This window comes from Conger conger, chromosome 2 (assembly GCF_963514075.1).
Source record: "Conger conger chromosome 2, fConCon1.1, whole genome shotgun sequence".
NCBI classification, from domain to species: domain Eukaryota; kingdom Metazoa; phylum Chordata; class Actinopteri; order Anguilliformes; family Congridae; genus Conger; species Conger conger.
Window position 1 is genome coordinate 89,046,410 of NC_083761.1, and position 15,556 is coordinate 89,061,965.

At 49.2% G+C, this 15,556-nt stretch overlaps 3 protein-coding genes and 1 long non-coding RNA gene across 8 annotated transcripts in view; 2 read left to right on the forward strand and 2 right to left on the reverse strand.

The window, feature by feature from the left end:
* On the reverse strand, positions 1 to 5,460 carry si:dkey-21c1.4 (mucin-2). Of its 3 annotated transcripts, none has more exons than XM_061222277.1 (5): positions 4,978 to 5,460; positions 3,138 to 4,568; positions 2,163 to 2,273; positions 1,507 to 1,623; positions 1 to 943 (listed from the first exon to the last, which is right to left on the reverse strand). In XM_061222277.1, exons 1-5 carry the CDS (start codon positions 4,985 to 4,987, stop codon positions 915 to 917), a joined length of 1,698 nt encoding a protein of 565 aa, XP_061078261.1. In that variant the 5' UTR covers positions 4,988 to 5,460; the 3' UTR covers positions 1 to 914. The 3 variants fall into 3 exon arrangements, with proteins under 3 accessions (XP_061078261.1, XP_061078270.1, XP_061078278.1); XM_061222286.1 differs by lacking the exon at positions 4,978 to 5,460 and adding an exon at positions 4,941 to 4,971; XM_061222294.1 differs by lacking the exon at positions 4,978 to 5,460 and adding an exon at positions 4,766 to 4,884.
* A 61-nt stretch (positions 5,461 to 5,521) lies between these two features.
* si:dkey-21c1.1 (uncharacterized protein LOC100150256 homolog) lies at positions 5,522 to 8,281 on the forward strand. Of its 3 annotated transcripts, XM_061222306.1 has the most exons (4): positions 5,522 to 5,669; positions 6,420 to 6,568; positions 7,433 to 7,547; positions 7,951 to 8,281. In XM_061222306.1, exons 2-4 carry the CDS (start codon positions 6,552 to 6,554, stop codon positions 8,185 to 8,187), a joined length of 369 nt encoding a protein of 122 aa, XP_061078290.1. In that variant the 5' UTR covers positions 5,522 to 5,669; positions 6,420 to 6,551; the 3' UTR covers positions 8,188 to 8,281. The 3 variants fall into 3 exon arrangements, with proteins under 3 accessions (XP_061078290.1, XP_061078308.1, XP_061078300.1); XM_061222324.1 differs by lacking the exon at positions 6,420 to 6,568 and having other exon boundaries at positions 5,529 to 5,669; XM_061222316.1 differs by having other exon boundaries at positions 5,532 to 6,568.
* Positions 8,282 to 8,325: 44 nt separating this feature from the next.
* Positions 8,326 to 12,068, forward strand: LOC133121939 (uncharacterized). Its single transcript, XR_009708057.1, has 2 exons — positions 8,326 to 9,633; positions 9,666 to 12,068. It is a non-coding gene; the product is annotated as an uncharacterized LOC133121939 (long non-coding RNA).
* A 1,270-nt stretch (positions 12,069 to 13,338) lies between these two features.
* Positions 13,339 to 15,556, reverse strand: part of tepsin (TEPSIN adaptor related protein complex 4 accessory protein) — a 16,178-nt gene continuing 13,960 nt past the window's right edge. Inside the window, exons 12-13 of the mRNA XM_061233087.1 lie at positions 15,142 to 15,276; positions 13,339 to 14,970 (exon numbers count right to left, since the gene is read on the reverse strand). Of these exons, the coding sequence (XP_061089071.1) occupies positions 14,266 to 14,970; positions 15,142 to 15,276 (840 nt within the window). The 3' untranslated portion in view covers positions 13,339 to 14,265. The remainder of the gene's footprint in view (positions 14,971 to 15,141; positions 15,277 to 15,556) is intronic.

Consider the following 15,556-nt stretch of genomic DNA (forward strand, 5'->3'; position numbering starts at 1 on the left):
TGTGGGGCATGATTTCTTATTTATTGCCTTTATGGTGTCAGTTATCCCAAACATGGTTACATCATACAAAAAATCTGCAAAGAGGTCTGGAGTCACCATGGCTCACAGGCGCCCCCTGCTGGGCTGACTGAGCTGTAGCTATTGCATCCAATCACAAGGCCTTCCCTTAAAGCAGTGTTATGCCAGCCAGGACAGCGAATCAGAGTGCTGCTTTCTTCCTGTAGCCAGGACAGCGAATCATTGCTGCTTTCTTCCTGTAGCCAGGACAGCGAATCATTGCTGCTTTCAAGTCAATTACAGCCCAGCACTGTTGCTGAATGTGAATGTTTAAAAAAGCCCTCTAATAGCACAAGGCCATCCAAACAGGAGGTTCATTTCACGGCATTACAACATGTTAAGAGTCTCTTTCCCCTTCTACACGCACACGCACACACACACACACACACACACGCACACACACACCCACATGACCGATTGCTCAGAGGCAGTCAGTAATGGTGTGTTGTTACTGTGGATTACTGCTTGTAGTACAATATTCCCCCAATAAATACAAGGCACCACATCAGGTAATATGTTTGGCACAACACAGAGACCATTCAGCCAATCAGCTGATAGAATCCATATGCACACATTCATAACGCAGGTAGAATGTGTTGATCATAAATACATTCATATCTGATCATAGACATGTTCATAACTGATCAGACACATTCATAACTGATCAGACACGTTCATAACTGATCAGAGACACGTTCATAACTGATCAGACGTTTATAACTGATCATAGAAACGTGCGTAACTGATCAGACACGTTCATAACTGATCATAGACACGTTCATAACTGATCAGACACATTCATAACTGATCATAGACACGTTCATAATTGCAGTCAGGTTGCACTTCCTCCTCGGGGGCTAGTGGTACCTCCTCCAGCGATCACGTTCTGTGCAGAGAGATGAGGATGTTACATCACTCAAACATCAACAGAAACATGACACCATAATCCCCACCATCAGCCCAGGTAACGAGCAGGCTACAGTACTGCAGAAGAGGCCTTAAGGCTGGTTTATATGGTTTATAGTTTGGCGATGTATGGATGTATGGTCGGTCGCAAGGACTTCAGGTTCATACAGTTTTAGTTTATACAGTGACTTTTAGTTTACGGTTTGACGCCATCACAATCATTACATTACATTACTTGGCATTTAGCAGACGCTCTTATCCAGAGCGACGTACAACAAAGTGCAATCACCGTTATGCCCATTGCTGAGACAGAAATTGAAATGATCTTTGACCCCATCACTGGCTCAGTTGTCTTGGCAACTTTATCAACTAGCTTTCATGTCTTGAGCTCGCAAATGACTCCACTTAAGGTGATGCGTTTTTGTGTTTAGACTTTATATGAGCGACAGCATTCAAAATCAATCTCAAACGATAGTGCAATGTTGTGACATATGCCTAACTACAGACTGGCCTTAAGGGTCAAGGGTCAGAGGTCAGACTCACTGAGGTGGGGGTAACTCCACATGTAGCTCAGGACACAGTAGCCAGCCAGGAGCATGGCCACACCCCCGACTCCGCCCCTCCGTACATCTATGTACTTCCTGTAGTACCTCCTCCAGCCTGCAGGGGCAGCAGCACACACCAGTGTGTTAGAGCATCTGTACTGGGAGTGTATCACTGCTGGCTCATGTGATTAGAGAGGAGTGGGCTTCCTGGGTCATGTGATTAGGGAGGAGTGGGCTTCCTGGGTCATGTGATTAGGGAGGAGTGGGCTTCCTGGGTCATGTGATTAGGGAGGAGTGGGCTTCCTGGGTCATGTGATTAGGGAGGAGTGGGCTTCCTGGGTCATGTGATTAGAGAGGAGTGGGCTTCCTGGGTCATGTGATTAGGGAGGAGTGGGCTTCCTGGGTCATGTGATTAGGGAGGAGTGGGCTTCCTGGGTCATGTGATTAGGGAGGAGTGGGCTTCCTGGGTCATGTGATTAGGGAGGAGTGGGCTTCCTGGGTCATGTGATTAGGGAGGAGTGGGCTTCCTGGGTCATGTGATTAGGGAGGAGTGGGCGTCCTGGGTCATGTGATTAGGGAGGAGTGGGCTTCCTGGGTCATGTGATTAGAGAGGAGTGGGCTTCCTGGGTCATGTGATTAGGGAGTGAAGCTCACCTCTCTGTACAGCAGTAGCTGCCGCTCTGGGGCTCAGGAGGGGTCGAGAGGCCAACCAATCAGGGAGCTCCGCCAACCTCACCTCCATCAGCACACGGTCTGTTAGAGAACCTGCAAACACACACACACACACACACACACACACACATATATGCATGCACCATCACAAACACACACAGTGTTGTCAGTAAGCTGGCTGTATTGGTTTGGCAGGCCCAAAAGCACTGGGGTGAACTATCTGCCATCACTGTTGAAGCTCCCATAATGCATCAGTCTCGCTGATATCATCAATGATTGAAACTGGCTGCAAATCAAGTGCAACCATTTCGCTAATTAGTGACACAATTCGTTCAGTTTGTCCCTTGTCCCCTCACAGTCCGAGGTAAGCAGAGCTCATGAGATTCTGTAGCACTGACATGGTGAATACATTTAAGGTGGTTTAACATGGGACCAGTACTACCAGCACTGTATGTAATCTCAACTTTACAGAGTTTGCATTTCACGCCGTTTTCATTGAGCTGTTCATAACACCGCTGTGCCTGACCCCTCTGCCACTTGCTCAGGCCGTTCATGCAGCTACTTGGAAACAAATGGGACATTGGGAGTTCTGTCTATTAGTGGTGAAAGAGCATTTATTTTAAACTATTAGCTAGTCAATTGTTTGGTGGTTCAATCCCCAGTGTAGCCACAATAAGCTCAGTGCAGCTGTTGGGCCCTTGAGCAGGGCCCTGAACCCCACATTGCTCCAGGGGGATTGTCCCCTGCTTAGTCTAAGCAACTGAAAGTCGCTTTGGATAAAAGCGTCAGCTAAATAAAATATTATTATTATTATTATTATTATTAATTAAATACAGCATGTTTGACCTCACACCTTAAAGGGTTATGCAGGTTCAGAATTCCCCCCTCCAGGTCTAAGACAGGAACAGCCCGCTCGCCGTAACCTTGGCAACATGCCGACAACTGCAGGCTCTGTACCTGGACTTTGTGGTGCTGGGAGCCGGGTGGGCAGGGCCTCGTTCTGCACGCGCTCCGGGTGGGGGCGGGGGCGCAGTGTTACCATGGAGAGGCCTATCCCCTGATAGGCTACTGCGAGCTCCGTCACAGCCTCCAGCCCAAGGGGGCGGGCGGGCCCTCTGCCCACCCCCCAATCTGCACTCCTCAGGGGGGAGGGGTGGGGCTCCGATGGGGGGGTGTGGCCCCCTGCCAGAGATCTACTGCCAACAGCCAGCCTGGCGGTCTCTCTGTCCTCTGTGGAGGACAACATGGGCATACTGGCGGTCTCTCTGTCCTGAGCAGAGGTTAAGGTGGACAGCCAGGTGGTTTCTCTTTCTCCGTCAGTGACCAGTGTCGGTAGCTTGGTGGTCTCTCTGCCGACACTGGTTATGAGCTGGGAGAGCCTGCTGGTCTCTCTGCCCTGAGTGGAGGTTAAGGTCATCAGCCTGCTGGTCTCTCTTTCGGGGGTGGGGCTCTTGCAGGGGGGCCCCTCTGCAGTGTGCTCCCACACGCTGGTCTTGGGGGTGGGGGTGGGGCTCTTGCAGGGGGGCCCCTCTGCAGTGTGCTCCCACACGCTGGTCTTGGGGGTGGGGGTGGGGCTCTTGCAGGAGGGCCCCTCTGCAGTGTGCTCCCACACGCTGGTCTTGGGGGTGGGGCTGGGGCTCTTGCAGGGGGGCCCCTCTGCAGTGTGCTCCCACACGCTGGTCTTGGGGGTGGGGGTGGGGCTCTTGCAGGAGGGCCCCTCTGCAGTGTGCTCCCACACGCTGGTCTGGGTGCACCCCCGGCTGTCGCTGGGGACACTCCCCATTGGTCCAGGCAGCTGATCGTGATCACCCGGTACATACAGGGTCCTGGCCCGCGGCGGCCTCTTGAGGGCGCTCTCCGCCCCCTGCATTCTGGCCATGGCGCCCCCTCTAGGAGACTCTGAGAATGGCACTAACTTCGATTCGGGAAGCTTTAGTTTCAGCGGTCGCTTGGTGATCTCCCTGTCGGACGTGTGGCCTCCCGTAGCCGTGGCAATGGGACCGGGTCTCTGTCCCGCCGGTTTGGGTAGGACGGGCGCGGCTCCTCGGTCCGTGTGGGCGTTCACCTTCACGCCGTCGCCAGGGGAGACGCCCTGCCCCTTGGGGGGGCTCTTCTTGTTGTTTTGGCGCACCTTGGCGCCCCCCTCCCCCAGGTCTGCTGGGGTCCTGCCCCCATGCACCCCCTGATTGGCTGCCAGCTTTTTGTTCTTCTTGGCGGCCGAGCCCCGCCCCGGGGCTGCAGCACTGAGCCCCTGCTGCTCTGAGGCCCGGGAGAGTTTGGTATCCTTGGTAACGGGTGCCATCTTGCAGCGAGCCAGGTGCGTTTTCAGCCTCTTGAAGGACCGGCCGCAGAACGGGCACGTTTCCGCTCCCTTCTCTGACCGCTCATCTGAGAATCAAACGAGACAAGGACACATGACTACAGGCTGACTACAGGCACAAGGCCTATTTTGCAATCTCATTTAATTGTATTCCCTTAAAATTACTCCCAAACACAAATCATTTCTCACTTAAAATGTGGTTACATTCACAATTTTAAACAATTAAACTAGCTATCAGCTATATAACTCTATAAAACAGAATTACATCATTTTGCTTCTGGTGAACCATTGTCTTTAAAAAATAGACTAACAATAGCAGCCAATGTAAACGATGATAAAAACATATCGTCTATATGCAGACTAAAGGCCCAGGAAGAATGCAGCACTACCAGCACTGTGCAGTTTAATTAATTAAAACGAGCACTTATACAACACTTCACCTTATTGCAGCAATGCACCTGCACATATTATACCCACCTGGATTCATAAGTTCTGCCAGTCACTTGAATAGTTACTGGGTGAAAAGTCTGGGCGTCGCGCCCAAGTTTATTAAATAATTACACAACTACATGCAGCCGGAGAGCACTGCCGCCCTGTAAATTGTCCTATGCAGTGAATCCACTCCTGTAAGGTTAGTGCCAGTTCATCTCGCTAAAAGACAATCAACAGTATGTTCACTTCTGGTTTTACGATGACTCGACGCACATCTTCTGATAGATAATCTGTCTTAGATAATTACGTAATCATAAACAAACGGCAGTGCTGCACAAACTACAAACCATGTGCGGATTAGCTATCTTTCCAAGAAAGTAATCTTAACACAAAGGCCCGAGAGGTGGCAAACACACATGCCTGGCGGCCCTGAATAAATAATGTCTATATTAAATTAAATCGCATAGAATTTATGAGCAATGTGTATTTTTACTAGGTAGTGTATACGCGACTCCCATTTCGTACGGGTCATCCAGCGCCTACAAATTTAGTAATTTAGGTGTCTGTATCGCGCCTGTTAGCAGTTCGTGCTGCGTGATTGCGCAGGCGCTGCTGGGAACGGCGATGTGTCGATGGGGTTTGGGAAAGACACCAAACACACACGAACCCCGTTGCGAACATTGAAAAGGGCGTATTTCCATGACCGAGTACTGTTGTGAATTCTAAAAGATTATGTGGTTAGTGCCAGTTAAAATTATACGCAAAATCGAGTTAAGGGAGATGGATAAGATGGCTAGAAGCAACGTTAACTTACAACTGTGGTTACATCAGTTTTTGTACTAGCTACAATTTGTGAACCCTACAGCCAGATAAGGGTGAACAGCCTAACTTATTTTATGGACATAGTCTAGTTATCAGGTTTCCACTTAGACTAGTATTGTTAGTCTTAATTTGGCTGTAGATATACAGAACGGCCAGATAGGCTGTTTTTCCTCGTACCTGATTGTAATTTTAAAATGATTATAATGGATGACTAATAAAGTTAGCTAACGAAGTCAGCCTATTGGTTATCGATAGGCTACCACCTGTTCCAGTTGAGACTAGTGTGCTAATGTAGCATTAACTGTCTGCTGTAAAATATCAGGTTGTAAGGTGGTTTATGCATTTTATTTGCAACCGGACGGAACTGGGGATCATATCGGGTTCCCTCATGATTACTGGGCTTTATGTTATTTATGCTGTCATGTCACGCTAGTCCGTGTCCTTTTACAGTAGGTAGCTAGCTATAATAGTTACTAAGCTAACTAGCTAACATTGGCTAACTGGTTAGCCGAGCCGTGGCACTGTAACGTTACAAGCATAAGCTTGATTTAGCATGGCATCAGGTTCCGTTTTTCTAAGTATGTGAGATGACCTGGCAAAGCTGCTTAATTTATTTCATTAGCCCTGTGTTATGGTGTGTTGGGATCTGTACATGTGCTTCGTAGATGTGGGAGTAACGGTGAAGTCGGATAGATTTCGCCCGGAGGTTCAGAAAGCACCGCCTCACAGGAAAGACAGCTTTTGACAGCTGAGCGACTGTAACTTTAAACGGCAACGTTCACTCGCCGGTTCTTCAGATGTTAACGGAAAGCAGGTGGGCTATTTTGGTTTCTCTTGGGTGGGTAATGTGAGATATCGCTAAAGATACAGGTAGTTACAGTGCAGTTTGCTAGCTGAGGAATGCCAGTTTCTTTTTTAATGATTTCTGGCAGCTGTTTATATTAAGACGGTACAGTACAACTACTCTACTGCTCGGATACGTGTTTCTGATCTTCTGGTCAGATCGCTATCCAGAGAGCTCTTCTCTTATATGCCGTTATTTAGGCTAGATACCTCGGTTAGACAACGGCACTGTCAGAGAATTAGGTTGGTACAGTACATGAAATCAGCCACACCATCAGATTATCTTCATCTCACGTTTGTATGTTTAGCCAACAGTAATGTTACGGCTTCTTGTGAGTCTGCATGTCGAAGTGGCACCGAACAGACGCTATGGTTTCACGGTCACTGAGCACGTATGGGCCGGTTTGCTATGCGTGGTTTTGTACACTGTCACTGCATATTAAAATATATTTGTTTGAATGTATTGTGTGCTTCTAATTAGGTCTTAGTTTTAGCTCTAGAAAATGCAGATCCTGTCAATGCACACTTAAAGGAGTCGCTGCCATAACTGGCTGCGTTAAGGTGAGTGCCGCGAGTGGAGATGTGTTCTGGTGGCTGTGTCGCCGTGTGCGCCGCGGTGCGAAGGCGATGCGTGTTTGTGGGTGAGCTTAGTGACGTGGGATTAACCGTGCAAGTAAAAATAGCTTCCCGGTTTCCAGTGACTCAGTCCGTTACAGTAGCTGGGCTTGAGCCGGCGCCGAGTTTCATAACTGAACAGAAGGAAAAGGAAGACAGATGGACACACGGACAGACAGACACATTGTGACCACGCCCACTGCCCCCCTCTTGCCAATAGGAAACGCCGGCTGAGCTGTGGCAGTGAAGATGGACAGGTCTCGCCCTCAGCCAAGAGGTCAGGTGGAGGCCAGGCCCAAGATCCTGAGCTAGGCAGGGATGTCTGGGACTCTGAGGTGAGTGTGCCATGTAGCCAAAGTCTGGGGTTCTGATCCCCAGACTCTGGGGTTCTGATGGCCAAACTCTGAGGTTCTGATGGCCAAAGTCTGAGGTTCTGATCCCCAGACTCTGGGGTTCTGATCCCCATTGGTCTGCCTTGTCTGCTAAAGAAGATATCACAGGTAACAGGATTTTGGGATGAGCGCTTGTCAGATGCATGTTAAGTTTACTCTATGCATACATGTAAATATAATGTAAATAAGCCTGATAAAGGTTCAGTAAAAACATTTTCAGAATTAACATTTTCCAACCCTCTCTCCCTCTCTCCCCCGCTCCCCCTCTCCCCCTCTCCCCCTCTCCCTCTCTCCCCCTCTCTCCCTCTCTCCCTCTCCCCCTCTCCCTCTCTCCCCCTCTCCCCAGTCCTCCAGCAGTGACAGCAGTGGAGTCAGTAGCCCCGAGCGGCCACCAGGGGGCAGCGGTGTTCAGGGTGCAGAGGGTGGAGGGTGGAGCCCCACTAACCCTGCCCCTTTCCCAGAGGAGTCGGGCGTTCCCATTGGCCAGGCCAGCCTGGGCCCCTCCTACCACCAGATCAACCGCATGCTGCGGGAGGCGCACTTCAGCAGCCTGCAGACGCGTGGCCCTGCCCCTGTCACATGACCCTGCCCCCTCGGCCTCTCCACAGCTTCCTGTGCCCGTCACGGGGACTTCCTGTGCAGCCATCTTCACTTTCAGCGTTCTGGGTTCATCTGTCAGTCGGGGGGGGGGGGGTGGGGGTGGGGGGGGATTGGGGTGTAAATCTGTGGCAGGGTGATCTCTCGTTGGGTGCTAATTCTGTAAATCAAAACTGTCGGGTGGGCTCTGTGTTTGCAATAATTAATATCCAAACATGTTCAGCCCCGACTTATTTAAATTGTTATAATTCTGTTTGTCCAGCTCAGTTTTACCTGCTGTCTGTAAATATGTTTGAAAACATTTTTGTTTGATTGAGAGGGTGAGAGAGTTCAGAAACAAAGGCAAGTGCCCTTATGGCAGCACTCAGCCAATGGGAGAGGATCTGGGCATCTCTCAGCCAATGGGAGAGGATCTGGGCATTACTTGGCCAAAAGGAGAGAATCTGGGCTAAACTTGGCCAATGGGAGATGATGCGTTCATAATTTGGTCAATGGGAGATGATCTGGTCATCCTTCACCCAATAGGAGAGGATCGGGGCATAACTCTGCCAATGGGAGAGGATCTGGGCATAACTTGCCCAATGGGAAAGGATCTGGGCATAACTCAGCCAATGGGAGATGATCTGGGCATCACTTGGCCAATGGGAGAGGATTTTGGCATGACTTGACCAATGGGAGAGGATTTGGGCATGAGGAAGAGGTATCCATCCCTCACAGATGTGTTTATATTAAATGAAGACTCTGGTTGCGTGCACAGCTGACTGAAATAGCCTCGATATTTCTGTGTTAGTGCCCAGCAGAGGCGGCCGTTTTGAGTGTCTTCTCCTCGGCCCTATAGAGGGAGCTGGAGTGACCAGGGAGCCCTGCTGCAAACTGGAGCACCTCTGCACTGTACATGTGGCACTTTAACCAGCAGGGGGCACTCTCTCTCCTCTGACCCTCAGTGGGACATGGTGATTCAGGCAGCAGTGCAACAGGTGCTAAAACAAACAGAAAGAGCACAAGCACCCCTGTGTGTGAAACCCATTCACGTGTTGCGGTCCTGAATCCATGAATTGGGATGTTTCAGTCGCCCTGCAATACTCTACAGAGGGATCATCAGGCCCTCGAGGGTGTGTTCACCCTCCCTTTACCTGGGAGTCCTGTGTGATCACCCTCCCTTTACCTGGGAGTCAGGTGTGTTCACCCTCCCTTTACCTGGGAGTCAGGTGTGTTCACCCTCCCTTTACCTGGGTGTCAGGTGTGTTCACCCTCCCTTTACCTGGGAGTCCTGTGTGATCACCCTCCCTTTACCTGGGAGTCAGGTGTGTTCACCCTCCCTTTACCTGGGAGTCAGGTGTGTTCACCCTCCCTTTACCTGGGAGTCAGGTGTGATCACCCTCCCTTTACCTGGGAGTCAGGTGTGTTCACCCTCCCTTTACCTGGGAGTCAGGTGTGTTCACCCTCCCTTTACCTGGGAGTAAGGTGTGTTCACCCTCCCTTTACCCGGGAGTCAGGTGTGACGACAGTCTGACCAATCAGTAGCACTAATTACCCGGGAGAAAAGAAAACCAGGGCTGGATTTGGATTGGAGGGCCAGAGTTGATGACCCCTGCAATGCAGCCTGTGGCAGGGACACTGAAATCTGGCTCTTGGGGCCAGTCACACCGATTAGGCGCCGGTTTAATCTGGTTTAATCTGGTTTAATCTGAGTGAGCGATAATGAGTGATATTACTACTGTGAACGATCAGAAGCTGAAGTGAAGCCCAGCGGTGTGACTGGCTCCCAGGACTCAGATTGGAGTATTCCTGATCGATGCGGTGGTTGGCCGACATTTGATGTCACAGTGGAGCTCTGGGGCGTGAAGCAGAGTCCACAAAAATCCAGTTTTTCTCTCCCAGAACATGGGCATGCCAGCCTCTGTAATATACACGTGAGTGCGAGTGTGTGTGTGTGCGCGCATGTGTGCGTGCAGTGCGATTCGGGGTTTGGAAGAATACGTGCTCTGATGTAAACAATGTCCATTTGCCATACGGCCCAGCTTTGCTCACTTAATGCAGCAATCTCAACCCTGAACTCTGACCTGGGCCTCCACCCCTAAAGAGATGACCTCTGACCTCTCAGGGAGGGGCCTGGCCCTGCCTCCTCCTGGGCTGTCCGGACACTGTGGTCCCAACAGTTGCAAAGATGAAAAAAAGCTCAAAACACGACTAACGTTACCATCCTGTTTGCGGAATTGTACATTCAGTCTCAGTTGCAGGTTTTTTTTTTTTTTTTTTAATTCACCACTTGCATTTGAATATTAAAGTCTTGGTTTTTTAAATTTATTGTGTAGTTGTTTTTTTTTTACCCTTTTCAAGTTTCTAAAACTATGTATGTCCATGCACTGCAGTCGGTTCACCACACACACACAAAAACCAATGAGATATACCTGTGTGATTTAGCACAAACCAATATGATACATACAGTGGGAGCAATAATTATTTGATCCCTTGCTGATTTTGTAGGTTTGCCCACTTACAAAGAATGGAACCGTGTAGAATTTTAATCATAGGTACATTTTAACATTGAGAGACAGAATATCACAAAATAATCCAAAATAACAACATATTAAGTTTATAAATTTAATATATTTTCACATGAAATAAGTATTTGATCCATAGAACAATAGGACTTAGAACTTGGAGAAACCTTTGTTGGCAAGCACAGAGGTCAGATGTTTGTTGTAGTTTTTCACCAGATCTTGGGAGGGATTTTGGTCCACTCCTCTTTGCAGATCCTCTCCAAATCCTTAAGGTTCCGAGGCTGTCGCTTGGCAACTCGAAGCTTCAGCTCCCTCCACAGATTTTCGATGGGATTTAGGTCTGGAGACTGGCTAGGCCATATGCTTCTTTTTGAGCCACTCCTTTGTTGCCTTGGCCGTATGTTTTGGGTCATTGTCATGTTGGAAGATCCATCCACGACCCATTTTCAGTGCTCTCACTGAGGGAAGGAGGTTGTCGCTCATAATTTCCTGGTACATGGCCCCATTCATCCTCCCCTCGATACGGTGAAGTCGTCCTGTCCCCTTAGCTGAGAAACAACCCCAAAGCATAAGGTTTCCACCTCCATGCTTCACAGTCGGGATGGTGTTCTTGGGGTTGTACTCAGCATTTCTCTTCCCCCAAACACGGCGAGTCGAGTTGATGCCAAATAGCTCTATTTTGGTCTCATCTGACCACATCACCTTCTCCCAAGCCTCCTCTGGATCATCCAAGTTTGGCAAACTTCAGACGGGCCTGTACATGTGCCTTCTTCAGCAGAGGAACCTTGCGTGCGCAGCAGGATTTTAATCCTTCACGGTGTAGTGTGTTACTGATGGTTCTCTTCGTGACTGTGGTCCCAATTGCCTTCAGGTCATTAACAAGCTCCTCCTGTGTAGTACTGGGTTGATCCCTGACCTTTCTCATGATCATTGATATCCCACAAGGCGAGATCTTGCATGGAGCCCCAGACCGAGGGAGATTGGCGGTGACTTTGTGTTTCTTCCATTTTCTAATAATTGCTCCAACAGTTGTTAACTTCTCACCAAGCTGCTTGCTTATTTTCTTGTAGCCCATCCCAGCCTTGTGCAGGTCTACAATTTTGTCCCTGATGTCCTTAGACAGCTCCTTTGTCTTGCCCATGGTGGAAACATTGGAATCTGATTGATTGTGTGGACAGGTGTCTTTTATACCGCTACATAACGATGTAACGAGTTGACACAGGTGTTTTGGGTAATGAGTTGAGATTTGGAGCGCTTCTTAATGGAAAACTAACTGGTCTGTGGGAGCCAGAATTATTGCTGATTGGTAGAGGATGAAATACTTATTTCATGTAAAAATACGATAATAAATTAATAAAATGTATATGATGTTGTTATTGTGGATTATTTTGTGATATTCTGTCTCTCAATGTTAAAATGTACCTATGATTAAAATTCTACAGTTCCATTCTTTGTAAGTGGGCAAACCTACAAAATCAGCAAGGGATCAAATAATTATTGCTCCCACTGTACCTATATGATTTACCACAAACCAATATGATACATACCTGTGTGATATACCACAAACCAATATGATACATACCTGTGTGATATACCACAAACCAATATGATCTGTCTGTCTGTGTATGAACACTGAACACTGCAGGCTGAGTAAAAGTACTGCAGTAGGGCTGCCCTGCTCCTGGAGTCCTACTGTCCTGTAGGTTTTCACTCCAACCCTAACAAAGCACACTGAACAAACACATAGTAATGTATTAGCGCTAACTGTTATCGAATAAACTTGGCAGACTGCCACCACTGAAAGCATTTGCTTGTTTTGGTCAATCTGGTCATTTCCTTTTTAAAGCCTGGAGGCCCTTCTATTTTAAGTAGTGCTGTGCTCATGACCAGCACCTGAACTGGAGGGTTGAATGTATGTCGCATGTGTGTGTGTGAGTGTGTGTGTGTGTGTGTGTGTGTGTGAGTGTAGTGTATGTGTGTGTGTGTGTGTGAGAGTGTGAGTGTGTCAGAGTGTAGTGTATGTGTGTGTGTGAGTGTGTGTGTGTGTGTGTGTGTGAGAGTGTGTCAGAGTGTAGTGTGTGTGTGTGTGTGTGAGAGTGTGTGTGTGTGTGTGAGTGAGTGTGTGTGAGAGTGTGTCAGAGTGTAGTGTATGTGTGTGTGTGAGTGTGTGTGTGTGTGTGTGTGTGTGTGTGTGTGTGTGTGTGTGAGAGTGTGACAGAGTGTAGTGTATGTGTGTGTGTGTGAGTGTGTGTGTGTGTGTGAGAGTGTGTGTGTGTGTGTGTGTGTGTGTGTGTGTGAGTGAGTGTGTGAGTGTGTGTGTGTGTGTGTGAGTGAGTGTGTGTGAGAGTGTGTGTGTGACTGTGTGAGAGTGTAGTGTATGTGTGTGTGTGTGAGAGTGTGTGTGTGACTGTGTGAGAGTGTGTGTGTGCGTGAGAGTGTGTGTGTGACTGTGTGAGAGTGTGTGTGTGTGTTTGCCAGCTCTTGCTGAAGGCCATGTATTTTTACTCCTCTGGTTTTCCAAAACCAGGTGATGTGGTGCACATGGCCAGGTTTTATTACACCTAAATGAAAGACTTGTTTATAGAAACTCACACATTTTGTTCCAGATCACTTATTCAGCCACAAACACAAAATTTGGCAAATAATTTAATAAGGTTATAGAAATAATCATTATCCTGAATCATCAGGTCTTTTGAGAACTATTTATAAATGGCTTTTTTCCCCCAGTAACAATACAATAAAGATAGAAATAATAAAACAACAAGGGAAAACATTTCATGACGCAGTGTCTTCAGATTCCAGAGAGACAGCTGCCCAGCGCGCGGTCAGAGTGGAAGACCTGTCAGTGCATAAAGAGGAAGCCCCATCAGCTTCTAAACGAGACGAGACGGTGTTCACACAGCATGTCGGAGTAAGAGCAGGGCATTTATATCCTAACACTATCCTTTCAACACTAACCTGGACCAGCAGTCTTTGTCCAAGTGGCTTCATTAATACAGGAAGAGATGTGGAAGGCCCTAGGGTCACTAAGGCATCGAAGTCCAGCACATATCTGCCCCCAATAGCAGCTGACTATATAAATACCCATCCTGCTACTCGCCAGAATGCTCTGAGTGCAACAGCACCATCTGCTGGACCACATGTGGAATTACAAACACCAGAAAGGGGCTGTAATGGAGATCTGCAGAGTTGTCTTCCTTTTTCTATCCCTCCGTCCCTTTCTCTCTCTTTCTTTCTCTCTCGCTCTCTATATCCCTATATCCCATTTACTTATGTGTACGGGCATTTTATAACTCATCTGTATTTTAGGAAATGACCATACGCTCACGTGAGGATGAATTCCTAGATGCTTTCTCTGGGAGCCCGACTGCTACATAAAACCCTACAGGAACCTGCATTGACCAATCAGCAGAGCAGGAACCTGCACTGACCAATCAGCAGAGCAGGACCATGCACTGACCAATCAGCAGAGCAGGAACATGCACTGACCAATCAGCAGAGCAGGAACATGCACGGACCAATCAGCAGAGCAGAAACCTGCACTGACCAATCAGCAGAGGTTATACATTGAGAAAGGAGAAGGCGGAGCGGGGTGGAGCCTGGGATGGGCGTGTCTCTCTGGTGGTGTCCGTGTCTGAGTTGCTTTCCATGGCCACGCCCCTCTCCATCAGAGTGGGCGGGGCCTCCCGGTCCATCAGAGTGGGCGGGGCCTCCCGGTCCGTCAGAGTGGGTGTGGCCTCCCTGTCCGTAAGAGCGGGCGTGGCCTCCCGGTCCGTAAGAGTGGGCGGGGCCTTCCTGTCTGTCAGAGTGGGCGGGGCCTCCCTGTCTGTCAGAGTGGGTGGGGCCTCCTTGTTCATCAGAGTGGGCGGGGCCTCCCTGTCCGTCAGAGTGGGCGGGGCCTCCCTGTCCGTCAGAGTGGGCGGGGCCTCCCGGTCCATCTGAGTGGGCGGGGCTTTGGCACAGACAGACTTGGGTCTTAGAAGCTCCATGCCACTGAACAAAGATGGCTGCCGTGCATCCGTGTGGGTGTGGCAGTCTACACAGGACTGTCCCCTACCCTCCTCTTCACCATGGTAACAGCCTGGCATCTCCGTGGCAACAGGGGGGTCGAGCTGGTTAGGGGCGGGGCTTGGGTGTGGAGCCCCTCCCTGAGCAAGAGACACACCCCCCTCTGAGAGTTTGGAGGCGGAGTCCAATGCTCCTGCCACACCCCCCCGGGACACGCCCACCTGGCCCCCCATCAGAGCCTCAAACTGCCGCAGGAGCTGGGGAGCCGAGTCAAAGGTCAGAGGTCAAAATTCAGCTACACACACCCTCTTATTCCTCTACTTCTTGGGTTCTGCCTCTTTAAAAAAGTAAACTTGACAGATTAAATATCAAAGACATGCTTCATATAGAGAACGTCGGGGGGACACCCCTCACACAGGTGAGCTCACCTTCGTGGCCTTGTTGGCTGCCGGCCCTGGGAGACCTTTGCTCAGACGCCCCAGATGCTTATGAGTAACGCCAAACATGTGGTCCAGAGACAGCAGGTCAGACGACATCAGACAGGCGATGGCAGAGAGCGCCCTCTGGTGGAGAGGAGAACAGCAGCATGTAAAATCTGCAGCTAGGCCGGGAATGAGGCCTGGTACATACTCAAACGCCAAAGCAAACTCCAGACATACACCAGCTCTGTGCTTATATACCATTCACACAACTGCCAGCTTTGTGCTTATATACCAAACACACAACTGCCAGCTCTGTGCTTATATACCAAACACACAACTGCCAGCTTTGTGCTTATATACCATACACACAACTGCCAGAGCTCTGTGCTTATATACCATACACACAACTGCCAGCTCTGTG

Coding starts and splice junctions, on each gene's coding strand:
- si:dkey-21c1.1 (XM_061222306.1), top strand. Junction 7,548..7,950: donor GGGATGTCTGGGACTCTGAG/GTGAGTGTGCCA, acceptor CCCTCTCCCCAG/TCCTCCAGCAGTGACAGCAG.
- si:dkey-21c1.4 (XM_061222277.1), bottom strand. Junction 2,274..3,137: donor CCCAGCACCACAAAGTCCAG/GTACAGAGCCTG, acceptor GTGTGTTTGCAG/GTTCTCTAACAGACCGTGTG. Junction 944..1,506: donor GTGGAGTTACCCCCACCTCA/GTGAGTCTGACC, acceptor CTCTCTGCACAG/AACGTGATCGCTGGAGGAGG.